At 40.9% G+C, this 21,693-nt stretch overlaps 1 protein-coding gene across 3 annotated transcripts in view; it reads right to left on the reverse strand.

Moving 5' to 3' along the window:
• Positions 1-21,356, reverse strand: part of FBN1 (fibrillin 1) — a 242,553-nt gene extending 221,197 nt beyond the window's left edge. Inside the window, exons 1-2 of one of the 3 annotated variants that reach the window (XM_053593723.1) lie at positions 21,177-21,356; positions 20,212-20,542 (exon numbers count right to left, since the gene is read on the reverse strand). In XM_053593723.1, coding sequence (XP_053449698.1) covers positions 20,212-20,375 — 164 coding nt within the window. In that variant the 5' untranslated portion in view covers positions 20,376-20,542; positions 21,177-21,356. The remainder of the gene's footprint in view (positions 1-20,211; positions 20,543-21,176) is intronic. The other 2 variants (XM_053593726.1, XM_053593725.1) reach the window with 2 other exon arrangements.
• Between the last annotated feature and the right edge of the window lie 337 nt (positions 21,357-21,693).

Below are 21,693 nucleotides of genomic sequence, written 5' to 3' on the forward strand. Positions count from 1 at the left end.
AGCACTGGGCTCTTTACATTTCTGGCACTCTGGATTAAACACCACTAAGAACATTGTTCAGGCAAATAAACCACCAAAGTGGGCTCCCCAAAGTTTTAAAGGCGATGATCGGACTAACCTGCTGTCCTAATTTACACTGGGAGGGTATCTGTATCTGGCTTCAGGCATCACATGCCTTGTTGGTTTGTAAAAGGGGCTCCCATTAAATACATGGCAAGAGGTGTTATCTCTTCATGAAGTTGAACATGAGTTTGACCCTCTAAGGATGAGGGAAGGGTTGCTTTATGTTTAAAACCAGCATATCTCAAATTTGTACCTCTTAAGTATCTGGAAGAATATGACCAATGACAACATGAAAACACAGAATCCTTTTAAAGTACTGCTTCCCAGAACCCTGCATATCTGGGTTCAAGGACTTAAATCAGTGAGCTCAAGGACCACCAAAACATTTTCTTTGCGATATTCACTCCATTTATTCAAGCTGGAGCCACAGTGTACTTTTCCAAAGGGTGAACAAATTATAGAAATGACTGAAAGCATAAAACAAGTCAACTAGTGGGGTGATCCAGGTCCTGCAGGGAGAGGGAAAGGCAGGCTGGGGTCAGTGTTCATGGAATTCACAGAAGGAGCAAGGAGCTGTGACCACGATTCTCACCACTTCCCAGAAACTCTCCAACCAAGAGCTCTATGAGGGCAGATAATAATCTTCTGAACATACCAGCAGCCCCAGGAAAAGACAAGAAAAGCAATCAGGGGGGTCTGTTTTAAGGGAATAATGGAGTCAGTTCTTCAACTTAGAGTGAGGGTGATCAGATACTTCAGTTCCAAGTTCTGCCAGCTCCAGTTGACAAACAGGTAGGGAGTGCTCCACAGTTGATATTTGGAACTCGGAATGTCCTTTCCAATAAGAACAATGTTAATAGATGGTGGTTTGGTCCCCAGGCTAGTCAAATACCAGTCTCTCCACTGCATTATCAGCTAAAATAGGCTATTGTGGGCTGGTCTGGGAACCTAACCACAACTTAGAATGTCGTTTCTATGGGAAAACAAATTCCACGGCAGGCAACCAGAGGGAAACTTGGCCACTCCAACTCACTGTGCCTCAGCTATCGTAAGCTGCCCAGTGACCTGTGAAAACCCAACACCTCAACTCAGACAACTCCACACAGTCCTGCAGAGGCAGCCAGAGTCAGAGCTGCCAGCCCAGGGCCATGCCCTCCCCCATCCCCAGCAAGAGACCACTGGGGCCAGTAGGGAATATCCCTAAATCCATAAACCAGGGACTTAAAAACCAGGGAGTAACTCAATGTTCTAATCCTCAGTGTACCCAATTTCTTTTGAAGACCAGAAGATCACACCCCTTCAGCAACTATAATATAAAATCAGTGCCAGGACTGGCTCCCAGACCAAAAGTTCAGTGACCTATTTCCAGCAAACGTGGCTTCCCGATGAAATAAGGAAACAAGCCCATTTTGAACCCTATTTGGTGGCTCATACCCAAATTCTTGGAGCATGTCCATTTCAGATCTCCCGCAACTAGATAATTAAACCCTCTTTTTTGGAATGCGAGTTCCATAAAGATAGAAAGTTGAGATTTATCTTTACAACCCCAGCAACTAACATAACAAACACCTGAATCTAAAGGGGCAAATGAAGAAGGCTTAGGGTTTCAGATATGCTTTTCACTAATTATTAAATAGCCAAACTATTAAATAATAAAATAAATGAAAAAGTTATTAAGAAATCAATATCATCACCTACTTTTATTTTTATTTATTTATTTATTTTTTGAGACACAGTCTCACTCTGTTACCCTGGGTAAAATGTTGCGGCATCATAGCTCACAACAACTTCAATCTCCTGGGCTCAAATGATCCTCTTGCTTCAGCCTCCCAAGTAGCTAGGACTACAGGCACCCACCTGGCTAGTTCTTGCTGTTGTTTCTATTTTTTTTTTTTTTTTTTTTTGTAGAGACAGGGTCTCGCTCTTGCTCAGGCTGCTCTAAACTCCAAGCTCAAGCAATCCACCTGCCTCAGCCTCCCAGAGTGGAAGGATTACAGGCATGAGCCACCATGTCTGGCTCATCTACGTTTTTAAATTTTAGAAAATTAAAATAAAAAAAATAGAACATGTAATGAAAGATACCCACAAATGAAATATATGGGGTACGAGAGTGAAATTCTTCCATATTTCAGGTGCATCATTTTAAAAAAATTATAGGTACAAGAGCCTCAGACATCTTGCAGCTCAAATTCTATTTCACAGCAGTCAACAGGCAATGGATCTTTTACACCATTTCTCTACCTAACCCTTCCATCAGTATAAAGACAACAATATTGCTAAGGAATAAAAAAAAAATCAAAAATAAGTCATTCATAGACTTCAAGTTTCTATAAAATCAGAGGAAATTAAGTAAAAGCATGTAGTTATTCAGACTGTTTAACTGTTTCATTCACAATATCTCACTTGACAAGCTTTGTTTAACTTTGCAATAGAAGCAAAGTTGTATTTATTTCTAAAGATTTATATATCTGAAAAGCTTTTAATGAAAATAATATAATTTAGATTTGAGGACATTTGACTAAGTCAGTACTTCATCTAGTCCATATAAAGCCATAGTATAGAATAAAAATAATAATTAGCAATTTTTAGAGAGCTTTATAATTTATAAAATGATTGTGACTGTTTTGCAAAACACTATCAAGAAACTGTATCACTGTTTCAGATTTTCAGACGAGAAAATTGAAAATGAGAGAAGTGAAGTAATTTTCTGAAGCCTGCACAATGGAAATATATCATAAATCAGTAAGTAAAAGCCAAAAGAATTAATTAATGAAACATCCCAAGGTTAACGGTAAAGGTTTTTAGATTAGAAATTAGAAAGATGTTTCCACAAATACCCTAAAGAGAAAGTATACTCTTTTTTATATAAAATAATTTGTGCATAATTTGTTGAACTCTGGTTTTCTTTTACTAGGTTTGCAAAAAAGAAGAAAAAATTAAGACAGATCTTAGGAAGTATATTGAAAAAGGAAAGCAACGTAAAGGGAATACGTTTTAATAGGAACACTCATACAGATTCTGTTTCTTAAATAGTTTCTGCAGGGTGAGTATGCTATCTTGCACTCTCTGGTAAAAATATCTCTTAACACATTCAGCATTGTGGGTGAGTAGATGGGAGAGGGCAACATAAAGATTCAAAAAGTGGATCATTCAAAACCTCTTCCGAGCTGGCACTGGAATGCGTTTGTACACGTACCTGAACACGGGTGCAAAGTAGCTCTAAGACCGTGAGGTCATGCAGGCAAGTACCCGAGCCAGCTTAGGCAAATAAAAACCTCCAATTTCACATCTTTATGATTCAATTCAGCAGCCACCAGACGCAGTCCCTTACATGGAAAAAGTGGCAACTCTCTTCCAACCACCAGCATAGTCAGCCCTTCCCTGAAATCCAGTCCAAAAGATTTCTCTCTCCGCCTGAGCAATGCCAGCGCTGCCCTCACAACATCTTCCCAGTTCTGGGGAAGATGTGACAATATTTGTGTTTTAAGCTATAATTAAGTAGAATGGGTGGTAAATGCCTGCACAAAGCTTCAACATGATGACAACTTCTGAGTGGCAATGGTTCTGTCAAACACAGCAAAAGATATCCACCCATTCTACCTCCTAACCTATCTAGAAGACTTTCAAATCTCTGTAGCAGCACCCAATAGGAAAGCTAAAAACACATTCCAAAAGCCTGTCAGTTTGCCTGGGAGTTTTATATAAGGTAGTAGAAACACATGAGGCCTTGGGGAATGACTACATCCTTCACTGATGTGAAACTCACACCCAGGGCATATAGTTCTTTCCCAGGGAGGCCTTGGTATACCAGTGGTTTTAGAATTTTTTATTTGAATCACTCACGCTGTATTCATCCCAATTTCTTAAATATAAAGAGCATCCCTGAGAAAACAATGTTGAAATGAGGGTACAAACATTCATTTCTGGATGTTAAAATCTTTGCAACTACTTTCTTTTTTCCACCTGTAGTCCAAAATCTTACCAATTTTTCACAAGGTCCTTCTCTGAAACTCATTAGTTTAACATAAAAATAACATACTGTTTCCATTTTGACTCTTATGAAAGATCATGGGATGAAGGGAGAGGAATGAACACTTGTAGAATTACTTCCTTCCCTGTCTGCCCCCTCCAATACCAGACTCCTTCTGTGTAAATTTTCCATAATTTTATACTCAACATAGCTAATCCTTACTATTAATATTAAATAATTGCTCCACAACCTTCAAAGTTAAGGATCAGAAAAAGCAGACTCAGAAGTATTGCAGACATTACTCGCTGTGATGCATTGAGTGTAAGTTCAAAACTAGGAGTCAAACTTTATTGATGCTATAATCAATAAATAAATAGCAAATGACTGAATTTCAATATCCCCATTCTGCCACCCTAATTAATTAATAGACATAGGTGATGATCATCAATGGCTGCTAACATCAAAAAAAGAGACACTACTGTAGTCCCAGCTACTCGGGAAGCTGAGGCAAGAGAATCGCTTAAGTCCAGGAGTTGGAGGTTGCTGTGAGCTGTGTGATGCCATGGCACTCTACCGAGGGCCATAAAGTGAGACTCTGTCTCTACAAAAAAAATAAAAGACACTAGCAGTTATAACATGTCTCCTAGTGGAAGGACATATGCCACCTACATCCTTTTCACAAAAGGTTGATTGTGAGCTTGATCAAGTTTCTCACTCTAACAATTTATAGCAAATACAAGGACCAAGGAATATGGTAAGTGCCACATCACTGGAATGCAGGCATCACTATACTACAAGAAACTCTACAGCAGTAGATCCACAGTGGTCCAAGGGCTGGTCAGTGGTCTACAAATTGGGTATTGCTAGTCTGCAGTGAGATATGGCACTTAAGCTAGAATGTAAACCACCTCACTGATTCCTTCATCAAGAAAGTCTCTCTAGGAATAAAATATCATCTGAACTGAATAGTACGCTTAGTGACATATAGATTTACGTGCAGGCATATGCTTCTCAAACCAATGTCTTCAATAAATAAACTACAAGGAAAAAATAACAGGTGAACAATACACATATTCAAAAATATTTAAGAGACATATCAAACAATTACAATACATGTACTTTAATTGAATCTTGATTTGAGTGAGTGATAGGAAATAAATAAAATTAATATCCTAATGAAGGAAATGTAAATCCTAGTTCAATAGTAATAAAAATGTTAAATGTTAAATGCTATTATGTTTATGTTTCTTAAAGAGTCCTTGTATTTTAGCAATACATATCAAAATGTTTACCAATAAAATAATTTTTCAGAGATCTACTTCAAAATAATCTGCAGTGGGGTAGAGAAGAAGTCGATAAAACAAAATTGACCATTAATTGATGAACGCTGAGGCAGCGGTGCCATTGTGTCCTTCTCTTTAGTTTTCTATGTATTTGAAATTCTCTGTATCTGTATTAAAAAGTTAAAAAAAAAAACAAAAAACTTTGCAGCAGCATCTAGCCTAGCCCATTCTGATAGCCATAGCCTCTTGCATACCATCATACCACACTTTTGTTTTCTTTTTCCATTGACTTGAAAAACCACCTTTATGTTATGCAACTCAATATTCTTGAGTGGGATAGAGGGGACTCCTACTTGGAGACAGTAACTGTCTAATCCCAATGTGTGTTCCATCCTAAATAAGTGGCAAGAACTAACCAGAGCATTTCTATGAATCTCAAGTATCCAGCTACTAAATAAAGTTAACATTCACTAGAAGAGGAATCCAAGAACAAATGACTTGACTACACCTGTGCAAACAATTAAGCATGTCAGCTAAGAGGATAGATTTCTTTGGGCATTACACTACTTTTGGAAATGACTCATTTTCTTAAGTATACTTTATCTTTCTTTATGACAAACATAAACCATCAGTTAATAAAAAGATAGCTTTGAGGGGAAGGGGATTTATTTGTAACAAGTCCATAAAAGGGTTGAGTTAGGTTTTTTGGTACACAAATGGAAAGTCATGGGAAATATAAAATGAAGGGAGGAAATTATTTAGCAAGGAATCCTAGTCCGTTTTCTAACTTTTCAATGTGAGAGAATATGTGTTAATCTACTTTTAAGGAAGGAAATGCAAATGAGCAGATGAATCTGTCCAAGGTTGAATTAGATCATGTTGTCTTCTGTCAAATGTTCAACAATGACTAGATGAAGCTGGGATTGCTTACAAAAAAAGGAAGAAATGGTTTATATATTCCTGTAAGATACCTGAAAGGTTTTCAAAACCTTAAGATGAAAAATTTATTTTATTTGAGGTTTCTTTCTTTCCTGGAAAGTTAGTAGAGCACAGAAAGTACCTGGTTATTTGTTTGTTTGATTTAATAGTTTTTCTTTTTTATAAACTTTGTAAGTGGTAGTGTGATTTGCCCCATGGGGATGAGAAACAGTAGGTATTTTGATCATTTTTAATGGCAAATGGAAAAATAATTATTATCTACTTAGATCATTCCTCTCTCTCTCTCTCTCTCTCTCTCTCTCTTTTGAGACAAAGTCTTACTCTGTTGCCCTGGGTAGAGTGTCATGGAGTCATAGCTCACAGCAAGCTCAAAATCCTAGGCTCAAGTGATCCTCTTGCCTCAGCCGTCCAATTAGCTCAGACTACAAGCACTTGTCACAAAGTCCTGCTAATTTTTCTATTTTTTGTAGCGATAGGGTCTCACCCTTGCTCACACTGATCTCCAATGCATGAGATCCCACAATCCACCTGCCTTGGCCTCCCAGAGTGCTAGGATTACAGGCGTGAGCCACCATGCTGGGCCTTAAATCATTCCTTATTTAAAGCACTCTTATTTTTATAGGCAATGAATGCATATGAAGCAACAGCCTTTATGGCCAGTTAACCAGAGACTGACATGCAGGGCACAGGCTACAGGAATTCTACCAAAGCTATACCTAAGTTCAGATAATGTCTGTTTTGTTCCACTTTCCCACATGTTCAATAGTTTAAGATCTCTCTGAAAGTCAATGCTCATTAAAATCAAAATGGGAATCATGAAAAGAAAATTAAAAAACAAAAATATTTTCAATTTCTCTCACGAAAGAGAAATAACAAATATGAATCTCTTTGTGCTGAATGAGCATTACACTGCTGCATGGCATGAAGCCAGAGGAGGGGATGCTGAGCGAGAAGTGAAAGCTATGGCTCTCTGGGGGTGGCCAATCTGTGTCAGCCTGGCCCCAATCATGCAATTGAGGCCTGCCCACAAAGCACACAGAGAACAGTGATGACAACGTGACCCGAAGGAGCACCGGGCCCATGGGAAATGGAGCTGCCTCGCTTTGTCTGCAGAGGTGTTGGGTTTACCCACCCACTGTCCCTTCCCCTCGTTTGCTAACCAAACTCCTCTTTCCTAAGAGCAGCCTATTCCACCCAATCCGGGCAGGACTGACACATGGCTCAGTCTCAGCCACCTAGAGTGCCTTATCTCTTTGGCCACAGTGATGGGCACGTGACTTGAACAGAACCAGAGCCCTCCATGAGATCCGATGTGTGTGTCTGGGAAACAGAACTTATTCCCTCTGAGATCATGAATTGCAGGGCAGTGTTGGCTTGTCATTGCCAGTGGTCTTCTGGTCTACCCAGTCATAACCACACCCTTACTCCAAATGAGGCAATTAAAGCACATTTCATGAATGGCCAACCACCTTGCCACAAAACAGTCCTACTTCCCAGCATATCTGTTTGCACTGCTGCCAAAGAAAATGGTTCTCAGGCTGGTCCTTTCATGTCCTAAAAGTCTAAATTCCATTTACAAAGGCTCTTTAAAAAAAAAAAAAAAAAAAAAAAAAAGTGTTGACCAGGAAGGAGGCAAGGCCTAGCTGACAGATCTGCCAATTAAAAACTGTAAACTTTTTTTAAGGAGTTGAAATGAACATATTAAAAAGGAAAAATATTCAGTATGTTCATTTCCCAGTAAAGGTAGCACAATTTGGAGGGAAGGGGAAACTCTCAAAATAAGAATTTATGCACAAATTGCCTTTAAATATAACCAGATCTCCAAAGAGTTTCCATTAAAATTACATTTTTTAATTTTTGATAATGCTTAGGTAATGCTCTTCCTGTTTCTGAAAATAATCAGTTCTAAGATGAGAAAGTGGAGACCATGATATCCAAATACCAATAATTATCTAAAATTTTGCTTTTAGCCTTTAAAAAAAAAAATCCAGCTTGTTTGTATGACTCCATCCCTCATTTTCCTTATCTGTAGCAGCCTTATAATCATTCTCATCATCACAGCTAACCATGTCAGGCACTGTACTAGGAACTTGAAATGGACTCGCTCGTTAAAGCTTAGGACAACAAAGAAAGATGAGTATTATAATCTCATTTATGAGGAAAGAAACTGAGGCCATTTTTCTGAGGTTTCATTCTTAGTGGGTGGTGAAGCCAGGATTCGACACCAGACATGTCTATCTCCACACTTCCAAGCCTCTCTCACAGCATGGCCAATGGTTATTAGCAATCACTGAAAATGACTCCTTGGTCCTTTAAAATAAAATCCCACAAGCAATACCACTCTACCCGGCTACCCACAACCAGCCTCAAATAGGAAACAGTGTGAGGTAATTATAACATATACCCCAGCCACTAGCTCTGGGGTTTTATGACTAAACTGCCAAATCACTCCTAGCCAACTCTTCAGGAAATGTTCAGACACTTTCTCAGATTCCAGCTAAAACATCAGCTATGTGGCCCTGGGGAGTACAGAGCTCACAGGGTGGTAATGGGATATAAAATTTGCAAACTTGAGGTCAGTGGCCTAAACTCCAGGGTGTGAAGCACCAGCAGTCCATGAAAGATTAAAAACTATTTATTGATTTAAAGGTTATATGTCAAGTCCTTCATTGCAAAGCACTTGTCCATATCACCTCAGACATTAACTCCATCAGTAAAGGGGAGAAATATATTCTAAATAGTAGTTCTCCCTCAAATCATTGGAAAGAAGATAATGCTATCAACAGGCATGTTCATTCTGAGAATTAAGCATTTGATCCAACTCAAACACAGCTAATGCTCAAAAAAATAGTTGTCGCTTGGATTAGACAGATTATTTTTCTAATTGTTGGGGATTCATTGAGGGTAAAAGAAACCAACTTACACTGATTGCATTTGTAGGTGAAGTCCCTCTTACAATTGTGTCTTGCCCTCAGGATTAGACAGATGTTTTAAAAAACTATTAGGGGAGATGATATGGAAGAAAAGACAAAAATTCACGAATTTTTTCTTCATTCACATGTTTATTACACAAACTCTAAATGTATAAATTAGTAGTTTGGATAACTGAGTCAGGAAGTTATAAAACAAGAGACTGAGCTTAATCGCAGACTCAAAATTGCCTTGGCTAATCTGAGAACAACTGATTCCTTAATTGCCATTTAGAGTGTGTGGGCATGGGGGAAGGAGTTACCAAACTCCCAGAGAAAACTTTCCCACTCTCCTTTTTCCAGCCCCCTCTCTACTATCCTCACTGGCAACTACCTCCCTCAAAAAAACCCACCCCACCCAACCTGATCTGATCTGTTGAGGACAGCAGATTAGCACTGGGGATCTGAAACTCTACTACACATTGTCCCCCCATCAGAGTTGACCACTGAGAGACTCATTGCACTGCCTAAGGCCAAATAAATGAGAAGAAAAATGTCCAGGCCTACATTCTGCAGCATGTCTGCCTACTTCAGGCACAGCAGAGGAAGTGCCGAAACCAGTCAACCTTTCCAGGGTATAAACACAAAGAAGAGACACAATCCCCTACCCGACCACATAGTTCTACCTAAATCCGCATTGCTGCCGTTATGACTCAGCTTCCACACCTATGAGGTAGAGAGGGAAAGAAACACCATGAGTACTCTTTTAATGGACTTTCTCTGGGCCTCAATTCCAGCATTTATAAATTTCTAAAATCTGTTCTTCTATAACTCTAATTTGTAATATTAATTTTTGTAAAGATGGATGGCCTGGCTATGGAAGAAGATATGAGTCATGATTTCATTTGCAAAAATAAAAACATTTAGAAATAAGAAAGACCTTTAAAAGTTATTCATCCAAGGCACAAACTTGTTAGGATCTGATTACACAAGCTTATAAATTAGCTCGGAACAGACGGAAGAAATAATAGGTAATAAGCGATAATCCACAGGGAAGGGGATGTACCACACTTTACATAGTACCATATACATAGATGCTTAATAAATGATGAATTAACCTGCTTTTCCACTGCATTCCTCTAAATGTTTTTACAGGAATCTTTTCTAGCATCCAACCATCTGTCTTTCTTCTATGCCCTGACTCTCCTCTAAAAGCTCTCTGTTCTCTAAAGAAGCTGGTTGAGGCCAGAGGTTGCCTGATCCCAATGCTGCCTGGAGTGAGGGAGTTGTCATAAATAGCTGTCAAAACCCACCCTCTGCTCTACTAACAGGACTCTACATTCTAGAACTTTCTCCCAACTCTCCTGCCTCCCTCAGCCCTTCTCCTTCCTTCCCTTAACAAAAGGCTTAACCCTATTTCTCTTTTTGAACACTCCAAGGCTCCCAGGTAACAATTTTGCATTTTTGTTAGTATTTATTTTTCTTAAGGTTTGGACCCTCATTTGATACTCCTATTTTATTTGTAGCACAACTTATGAAGTTAAGTTACAAGAAGAAGAAAAAGGAGATGAGGATAGAAAACAAAAAGAAGAAACACAGGAAAAAGAGGAAGGAAAAGGAGAAGAAACAAACAAAAAATACACAAACACAAAATAAAATAAAACCCTGCCTCTGGAATACATTTTCTTCATTAACAAAGATATTAGCATGTTCAAAACCCTGTAATATAAGAGCAGACAATGTGTCCATAGGGCAGACATAAATCCTCCTGCCTCCCAATACCAACATCATAAAATGGTTGTACTATATTTGGAATTAGATATGTTTGGATCCTTATATTTGAATGTAAGTATGACTGATGGTCTAGGAATTCACAACCCTTCAAAACACTCAACTTGTTTAATGGAGCAATTCTCCCACTCCGAGCCTGCTTGCTGTCTGGAATACATCTCCGGCTGGGAATGGTGGAGATAGGGAATTTTCCTCTCTCTCTTCCGGTCTAAGGGGGCTGAATACACAGACTTAGTGATAACTTCAACCAAAAAAAAAAAGTCACCTAAATTGAAACAGTAGTAGTCACGGAAAATTAAAACTAGGATTGAATATAGTATATAAAGTCTGCAATTCCAACTTGACTATATCACTAAACCAATTTTATTTTAACAATGTGGCTAGTCCATTAATTGCAAAAATAATAGAGTTCAGCTCATTATAACACCACTTCTTGTGGCAACTGCACACCTATTTTTATTCGTTGTTCCAAAAAAATTATTTATGATTCCAAAAAAAACTGTTGAGGTAGATTATACCAACAGGTACGTAAAAATGAGACTATAAACAGAAATTTAAAATAAAATTCCACATACGTGAAAGCAAAATAAATTAGAGTAACTTTGTGTTAAATTTGTCACTGATTTTCTTAAAAGCTAAAGGAAAAAAAAGAACAGTTGGGTGTTTTATAATTCTTATTTTGAATAAAACAGAATAATACCAGTTTTTTAGAAGCTTTAATCTTATTCCTGATGGCTATGAGTCCTCCAAACAGAACAGTAGACAAACCAGGAACAATGCCCTTAACCTTAATCTAACAGAACATGAAGACTCTTTATGATTCATGAAGCATTTTTTCATTCTATAGGCGCAGCAGCAAAATACAATGAAACACCCTTAGTGGAGAACTAAGCCAACTGCACTCAATCAAGTTAGAATTAAAATCAAAATGTCTGATTAGCCTTCTCACAGATCTATTGCCTCACTGGTAGCTGGTATCCAAAGGTGGCTCCAACTCTTTCTTCCCTCCCTGCAGAGGGTAGGGCTTTATTAGTCCAGGCTGTTGAATCTGAGCAAGGTCTGAGAATTGCATGGAATTCTGGGTCACAAAGAAAGTCTGGTAGCCTCCAGTTTTATGCTCTTGAGAGAGTGTGAGCTGTCACATAAAAAATCTGATGCTGCTGCTACAGAGACCAGGGAGAGAGGCCATGTGCAGAAGGAGATCATCTGCAACTATATAGAGAATAGAGGAACCCAGCCAACACTAGAACACACCAGCCCATTCAAGCCTCTCCAGGCAGCCCCTAACCATTCACATCAGCCTGCAGTCAATATGGGGGTTCAAGCCTGTGACCAACATCAGGAGGCTGTTGTTCAAGATCCAGCCCCAATAGACACTCACCCAGAGCAAAGCCTAGTCACTGCATCTGAGGCTCAGTTTCCCATTTGAGAAAACACACTCAGTGGCTTTCCCCAGGGGCAGGTCCAGGCAGGAGACAGCTCTTACACAGACTTAGCAGGAAAGAGGACTTCAAAACCTGGAAGGTCCCCAGCAGAACTGGAGCGGCTCTTTGCAGATAAACCACCCCCAACCATGCTCCAGTCACCAGTGCATATTCAGAACCAGACACCTGTGAAGAAGTCAGACTAGGGGTCTGGCACGTTGGCTCATGCCTGTAGTCCTAACACTCTGGAAGCCTGAGATGGGTGGACTGCCTGAGACCAGAGTTTGAGACCAGCCTGAGCAAGAACGAGACCCAGTCTCTACTAAAAATAGAAACTACCCAGGCGCTGTGACAGGTGCCTGCAGTCCCAGCTACTCAGGAAGCTGAGGCAGGATAGCTTGAACTTGAGTGCAAGGCTGCTAGGTGCTATGACACCATGATGACACCGTGGCACTCAACCAGGGTGAAAGAGTAAGACTCTATCTCAAAAAAACAAAAAAAGAAAAAAAGTCATACTGCTTGGTCCAGTCCCAGAGACATTGTGGAGAACAGAATTAAGTTTCCCGATTGTGTACCTTCTAAATTCCTGACCCGCAAAATCACGAAAAATAATAGATGTACTGTGTTAAGCCACTAAGTTTTAGGGGGATTTGTTAAGTTAGCAATCAGATAGCCAAAATACACGTAAGTGGAGACAGTTTGAAGAATGCTCTTGTTTCCCTTTAGCTCCTTATTAAAGGTGCTGTATTTCCGTGCATGTCAAGTTTTATTACATGTGGAGGTGGGAGCTTCCCCTCTGTCTCTCACAATCAACCGGCCAGGTACCACCTATGTTACTTCTAGAGCCAGCTGAGCCTCTTGCCTCTTCACCTCCTCCTCTACTGCCTTTGCTCAGACCATCATCCACTCTTACTGTGACTCCTAAACCGACCTCCCAAGTCTCCCTACCTTTTAGTCTCCCTACTTCCCCAAACTATTCTTTCGGATTTTTGCCACTGAGGCACAGATTTGATCATGTTCCCATCTCAGAATTCTTCCCTAGCTCTCCGTCACCAACTTTCAGAACAATCAGTGATGTCCATTTTTCCATTTGTCCTTCTGTCCCTCACGAGGTTGCTATCTGCATACAGGCGCACAAGAGTGCTCAAGGTTGCAAAGTGCACAGCCCCAGAGGGTCCCAGTTTCATAGACTACAATACTATGAACAGTGTTGGCCCAACTAAGCTCAATGTCCCGTGAACCCAAACCCTTCCTATCCTTTTCACTTTGTCTTGTTCACTCAGATTTTTCCTTTATTTCTCTTCCATACTTTATAAAATTATCCATATCAAATCAGTCCATCAAAATTGGTCAGACCTTGACCACCAAAAATTACCTATTGAACACCTGACCATCCACCCAGTTCCACATATCCCTAGAGATAAATAAACAAAATCTCTGCCCACCTTCAAAGAGTTTTCGGTCCTAGGACATGGTCACTTTTTACCACATAGATCAGGGGTTGGTAAACTCTTTCTGTAAAGGGCCAAATAGCAAATACTTCATTTCTGGTCTGTGGTTCACACCATGTCTGCTGTAACTATTGCTCTCTGCTGCCATAATATAAAATCAACCACAGATAGCAGGTAAACAAAAGGGAAAGGCTTTATTTCAATAAAAGTCTATTTTCAGAAATAGTCACTTGGGTCCACAGTTTGCCCACTGTTGACAGACTTTCACTGTGAAGTCTTTTCTGATTAATCCCATTCCCACAAGATGCTTCCCTTGGCTTGTAATAACATCTGCCTTCAATAAACATTGAGTCTTTCCCTACAGCAACGGTAGGAAGAGATCCTAGGGAAATAAAGGTATCAACAGTAGGGAAGAAAGAAACTTACCAGCTATAAGATTTATTAGAATTGAAAATCAGGGAAATATATTGACTAAGAGCTCCAGATGCAGCCGGATTTCCCAACTCTACCTCTTACTAGTTTATGTCCATGGAGTGATTCCTGAGACTCTGAACTCCTCTGTTTCCTCATCTGTTAAATGAATAAATATGCTTGATCTCCTTCATTAAGGAGTTACACATTAAATAAATTAGCATTTGTAAAGTGCAATCATAGTGATACATCAGTTATTTTTTGCAGTCACTGTTGTACCTTAATGAAAAAAAAATGGCTCTAAGATTACAGGCAACTATGGTAAAAAAATAAAAATAAAAATAAAACAGAAAGAATTAAGTAACTCGTCTTACTAGAAAGGATTTAAAACGTACCAGTTTCCCCTGGAAAGAGAAACACCTCTTGCAAATATATTCTAGAGAAATTTTTCACATGGAACACGACAGAAGAGACTGAGTGAGATAATGAGCAACGCCTCCAACTCAGAAGCCCAGACAATGATGAAGAAAGATGCCTGGAACTGTTCCCTACCACTGTCAATACAAGTTCAAGGAGTAAGATTAAAATACAGCACACATGTGGTTCAAGATTCTGCTGGCTCTCACCTCTACGATACTTTTTTCCTGTTTTATTAACATCTTTGCAGAAAGTTTCTTATTTGACCAAATAACACTATGTGATTGACCATACTTAGAATCTGTGAACCAGCATGAAAGAATATGAGGAATTTTAAGTGGAATTTTACCAATATCTTAGTCCTGCGTTTTTGTCCAATGGAATGAAAAACCAAAACCATAACTAAAATTTACGAAGAAAGAAAATTTAGTATTGAGACTTTGTCTTTAGAACTTAACCTCTGGGAAATATCTCAGCTCTCCCATCTGTGAAAGGAAGCTAACAAAAGGACCCACCTTATGGACAGGCTGTGAGGATTGAATGAATTAGCACATGTAAAATACTTAAAGCAGCGCCTGACCATAAATGTTATCTCATCATTACCTACCAGGGCTACGATTGCTATTATGTATTTATTTTTACTTAATACTAGACTTCACACCCTATGCCCTTCATGACCAATACCTTTCTGTGTATTTGCAGTTCTTCTGTTAACTGGTGAGCCCCACCAGGGTGTTATGTCTCTGGCATTCCACAGAGCTAAATTCAGAATGGAATTTAATCAAGGCTTCCTGAAATTAATGAACTCTTTGAAACCCCATTTAATGATAAGTTGGTAGTAAAATGCTTACGATAGGATTCTTGCCTTTGATGATTTTACAATCTAATAGGAAAATCAAATTTAACACTTGTGAAACTCTAAACTCTTATGCACCTGCCATATAACTTAGGCCTGATATATTACTGATGTCAGCTTTTGCAAAGAATTTCATGAAAAAAAATTCTAAGTTGCTTAAGTAGGTCCATTTGCTTGGTTAGTTTCTAGAAACAAAGAAATCATTAAAATAGTTTATTTCTCTTTCAAAAAAACATTTTTTAAATCTTATTTTCACATTGAAAATTTTAGCTAAAATTCCCAAATTGATTAAGCTGATTGATTGGCTTGTTGTAGGGAAAATTGATTAAGCTCTTTGATCGGCTTATTGTAGGGAAAGTAAACAAACTAATATGAATGCCCCATTAATATTTTCATATTTTGCTTCATTAGAATCAATAATACTATAATTTTTAAGTATCTCCTACACAGACAATAAAGAAATATTTTGATATTCTTTAAAATTACAAATAAGCTTGAAGCAATGTCTATAATTCCATTTCCACTACTTCATTTCACTGTAGCTTGACATATGTTTAAATTAATTTGTGTTATGAACAACTTACATTTTTGTAAACAACCCTTATGTCCTAAATGTTACAAAATCAACAGTTACATAAATATTTTGTCTCCACCTTCCTGTCTAAAATGTGGAATTGCTGAAATCATCTATGTAAGAATATTATATATTTTTATTTCAAAAATTGTGCCCAATATTTTAGCTTAATCTTTTCAATAAATGCAAAGACAAACCATACCACTTCGGGAGTCTTTCCCCATATTTAGCCCATCTGACTTCAGATGAAGTCTTAAAGTCCTCTTTATAAAGTCTACAAAAAGTTTTCTGTGTTCCCTTTTAAAGTTCTTTATTTTAATAACAGACTTCTGTGTAATTAATCCCTTGGAGTTTGCCATCACATAACCTACTCTGTGTACAAACTGTTCCATGTGTATTTTTCTGGCAATAAGATCTCTGAAAAAAATAAACAAATAAACAAAAACCAAAAGGAATCATGCATAAGAGGACAAATTGTATGAAATCTAACTGGTCTCATACACCAATAAACCAGGCAACAAGGACTACAAGGTTCAATCCATCTTATCAGAGACTTCAGAAAATGAGGTTTCACTGTAAAGAATTCTTCCCTTTGACAGGAAACAGTAATATTTCCTTACTTGGGAGCTAAAACAATAAGGTGACCATAAACACATGTTGCACTAACTACTGCCATTCAAATCAAGTTGATTTGTGGCTGTTTCCTTACGAATGTATCGGACTGGTCTCCCATACGTTTTGCCTACTCACAGAACTTTAGAATTTTGCTAACAGAAATTGTGGTAAACTTAAATTCAAATAAATAAAGTTAGGACTGCATTCTTTCTCATAAAGCCATTTCATATGTGCCAAGCAATGCTTAAGCAAAGAAAAACTAGATAGTCACTATTTGAAATATTTTTAGAACTTGCAAAATTTTCATTTGAGAATAGAGAAAAATAAAAATTTTTGCAGGGCTAACAGGGACCACACTCATTCCATTAAAAAAGAGACTTCCTGTAAAAACAGAAATTGGCGATTTACTCTAAGAAAACACAGCAAAAGCTGGGAAGAAATTTGAGGATGCTTAAATTTCCACTGTGGAACGTTTGCTGCCCAGTGGGGAAGGGGAAAAAAAACCCACCTGCAACAGGATGGGAGGAGAGGAAGACAAGTTAGGACTACACAGCCAGTGAGTGGGAAATGAGGCAGGTTCCCAGTCTATGAAGAGAGGCAGCAGACAGCAAAGGAATATACGTCTGAAGGAGAATACTATGGCAGATTTGGTAGTCACCTACGCATCAGAGAAAAACAAGAAGGCAATATTTGCAGAATTTGCAGAGGATACTGGACCAGGGCACAGCAGATACTGATGAGTTGAAAGCACCTTTTAACTAGAGGAAATATTAGTGAGGTGCTGAAAGTTGCTGCCACCAACTGGGCATCAGGCAGACTCAGAGGTTACAAATCACTTTCACTTCATAAGCTGTGCATTTTCGTCTAAATGGTAAACAGGTTTTACTGAAGTCAAAGAGCTTAGTTTTGAAGTCAGTAATATTTTCATGAAGAAAAATAGAAATTTTAAGCGATAATCAGAAAACTGTAATATAGAACTGCTTTTCCTAATGATTTATTAGCAGGCCATAGTTGAAGGACTTATTCATGCAAGACCGGAATGGCAATAAGCAGAGACTAAATTTTAAATGCAATTCAAGTTTAACATCAGCCCATTCCTTTGCTGTCTGCTGCCTTTCTTGACAGACTTGGCGTTTGTTTCAAATATACAGGAAAGCTTTTGATCCAGCAATTATACTTTTACTAATTTATACTGCATAGAAACTCATACATGCACATATATGTATGTAGAAGAATGTTGGTCATAGCAAAAGATTTGATATACTCCAAAGAGTTACCATTAGGAACTGTTCCAGCCACATCTATACAATAAGAAAACGCATGAGGTGAATCCATGTATGTTAACAGATAAATGCACTCAAGATATAAAAAACTGAATAAAGTTCAGAATATTATGTACAGTATATTCCATGTATGAAAATGGACAAACACATACGTGTATATGCATACATGCATATTTATAAGTGTACTACATATATTTGTACAATATACGTGTCTGTAATATTTCTACACTATCCATAAGAAAATGGCCTTTGAGAGGTAGGAGGGAAATAGTTTTAATTATTTATCCATTTAGGTTATTATTTTTACCTGCCATATATATTATATGCATATATGCATATATGAGAATTAGGAACAGTCATAATTACTATTCTATTAATACCATGTTTTTAGGAAGGCTTTATAAATAGGGTGCAGTAGGTTAAGGTCAATGTTAGTGATCAAATACTGTGAAGAGCACAGACAGGGGTGTTTCTTTAATCATAAAAAAAATGACAGAAATGAGCACTAGAGCAAATGAGTGAAAGCTTGGCACCCTGTTAAGCAACCAAGTAAAGCTTAGTTTCTATTTTCACATTGGGTCTGAGCCTCCCAAGGAAACACACTGGCTGGTGACAGCACATAGAAATATGGCATATGTCTGCCCACGCCTAATGTTGCCCTGCAGATTTTTATCCACAGAATTAAACCTCACTCCCTCTCTCTATATAAGGAGCAACGCCATCAGAATAGATACTAAGGTTAATATTGCACAGCAGAAATATGTTTTTAAAGGAAAAATGCTAGACTGAATTAAGTCCCTTTAAGAACACATGAAAACCAGAGTTTTAGTGCATTTATTGAGCTATCCATGTGTCTTGCACACAGGGCAATAAATGTGTGCGACCTGGTGAGGGTCAGGTTTACCATGATAAGCAAATTTCAATTCCCACGTGGGAATGCTAGGTTTATTTTCCCCAAACCTGGTGAGGGTCAGGTTTACCATGATAAGCAAATTTCAATTCCCATGTGGGGAATCCTAGGTTTATTTTCCCCAAAGGCCCAGACAGAACTAAATTAATCATAACTATTTGCTGGGGTCAGAAAAATCATAGATATTTTACCATAGTCTAACTGCTTTGCTCTGACAATCATCTTTTTCCTAGTGGAGACTAGGACTCAAAAATCACTCTGTTGAGTTTTCTGTACTTTTTCTTCTCCTACCTGGGCCATAGAACACAAATTTCACTACATACACACAATTAAAACAGCCCATAGCTAAAAAGGATAAGTGAAATGTTTACCCACACATCCGAGTGGACACTGTCACTTGGTCACTCAGAGCCATTAATCAGAATCACTCCGGAAAAAAGGCGTTAGTGCGAATTTTAAAAAATGAATAGAAAACTACTGTATATTTACTGCCTGGTTTCATTTAACAGGCTCTTTTATAGTCCATCCTGCTGTGTCTATGAAGGCTTGAGCTGAAACAATCTCAGGAGGACAGATCACTTTTTCAAGCTGAAATATCTTAAAGGAAATTGTGATTGAGGAAACTAACAACCTTGCTTAATTTAAATCTTTCCTGCTGAAATGTCATGGGAAGCCAGTAAGATGGTCAATCACATGTACATAACACATAAGCCAGTGGTTAGAGCCAACGAAAGCGGCCTCACCGCCTCCGTGAAATGGAGAGCTCGCGCCACACCACCCAAAACAAGTCTTCAGAAACACTTCTGCTGCTCTGCTTCCAGTGCTGACATCAGAAGGGGAACAGTGCCCAGAGACCTCCGTCCCTACGAGACAACTAAGCAGTGGGTCTCTTCTCCTCCGTCCCTGGAATCCCTTCCTTTCCTCGCCGACTGGGCATCTCCAAAGATGCCCACCAGGGAAGTGCTCTCCCCTAGAAACCACCGGAATTGGTAGGAGGGAAAGGAATCAGCTTCTCCTCTACTCTCAGTCGCAACCCCTCCCCTTCTTCCTCAAGGAATCCTTCTCGCCTCCCAAAATCTGCTTCAACAATGGCCCAAGATTCCTTTGAAGCATGCCCTGTCCTCTGGGGCAGGGTAGGTTAGCCCCAAACTCGGCGAGCACCGCGTACCCCTAGCGCCTCTAAGGTGCCCCGGGAGGTCTTGCCAAAGGAGGTGTCCATGCCGAGGATCACCCCTGTCAGACGGTCTGGATCTGGAAACTTGGGAGGAGGAGGAGGAAGGGAGACCCACGCCACAGGAGCTGACCGGTCCTTTACCCTTTAAGTGCGTCGTGTCCGCCGCCGCCTCTTCTCTTTGCCCGGCTGGCTCTGGTTTCCTTCACGTTCCCAGCCTCCAAATTGGCGTCGGCCCCATGGCTCGTGTGGGACGCTAAGAGCACGGTAAATCCCAGGATGAGCTCCAGCAGGCCCCCTGGCCGCATGGTGCCGAGCCGCCGCCTCTCGCCGCGCCCGGGGCTCGGTCTGCGGCCGCCGCTGCGCCCGTAAGCGCACCGCGCCGCCGAGTCCCGCTCTCCCGCCGCCCGTCCCCCGGGCCGGGCTCCTCCCGCCTTCTCCAGGCGCGGCTCCCACTTCAGGCGGCCCCTGCCAGCTGCAACACAGAGACAAACCCCCGAGGCGGGGGAGACGGTCAGAGAGCGGGGATGCTGAGCCTCGCGGTCCCCATTCCCCAGCCCAACCCGTGCGCCGCCTGCGCGTGGCGCAGTTAATTTGGGTAAGTGCAGACCGTTTGGTCCCCAACTGGCCGAAACGCCCAGGCCCCCAGCGGCAGCAGCTCCGGCTGACCCCTCGGCCTCCCAGACGCCTCCTGAAGAGCGCAGCTCAAAGTACCCATGTCACGAGCCGTCCTCGGCCCCGGGGCGAGATCACTGGGTTTGTTTTTTTTAGTGGCACGAACTGTGCGCCACGCGCACTCTCAACGCCCCGGCTCCTCTCCCGTGCCCGTCCTCTCCGCCAAGCCGCGGGGCTGGAAGCCCGCCGCGCCGTCCCCGCCGGCTCTGGGCGCTGCCACCGCCCCCGAGCATCTGACGCGGAGCCCGGCTACGGAGCCCCCGGCCGGGAAGCTGTCAGGCGAGGAGGGCCGGCGCCAGCTGTGGACGTTACGGGACAGCCCCTCACCCCAGTCCCTGTCCCTGCCCGCGGCGCGGCGCAAACGCAAAGCCTCCGTGGCTGGAGCTCCGGTTCCGTTGGCCTCCCGACCCCTGTCGGGACCCCGCTGCACCCACTGGAGAAGCGGAGGATCCGATTCCCCGAGAGGCGGCGGCCGCTGCTCTTCGGTCCCGGCAGCTGCAGCCGCAGTCCGCTCCGTCTGCAGCTGTCCCAGCTGTGGCCGCCTGTCCGCCTGTGGCACCCACAGTCTCTGCCGCGGCTGCCGCGGCCCGCTCCTTTCCCCACCTCTTCAAATATCGTCCGCTCAGCGGTTTCTCGCGAGAGAAATATTTTTTTTAAAAAAGGAAGAAAAAGAAAATGACACCCCCTTACATCCCCCTCATCACCACCCCACCCCCCGGCCCCATCCATCCTCCCTTTCCACTCCCCTTTGCCAGCCGCCGCCTCGGCGCGGGGGCCTCCCTCGCTCGCAGGATTAGCGCGGTGGGAGGAGGCAGAGGTGACCAGGTCCTGCCAGGCCTGGGATTTTTCGTTTTAGGGTGGGGAGGAGAGAAATGGGGAAAGGTGGAGTAGCGGTTTCAGCCCGCTCTGCGGCTGGGAGGTCTAGACCTGAGATTAGCCTCTCCCGTGACC

This window comes from Nycticebus coucang, chromosome 6 (assembly GCF_027406575.1).
Source record: "Nycticebus coucang isolate mNycCou1 chromosome 6, mNycCou1.pri, whole genome shotgun sequence".
Taxonomy (NCBI): domain Eukaryota; kingdom Metazoa; phylum Chordata; class Mammalia; order Primates; family Lorisidae; genus Nycticebus; species Nycticebus coucang.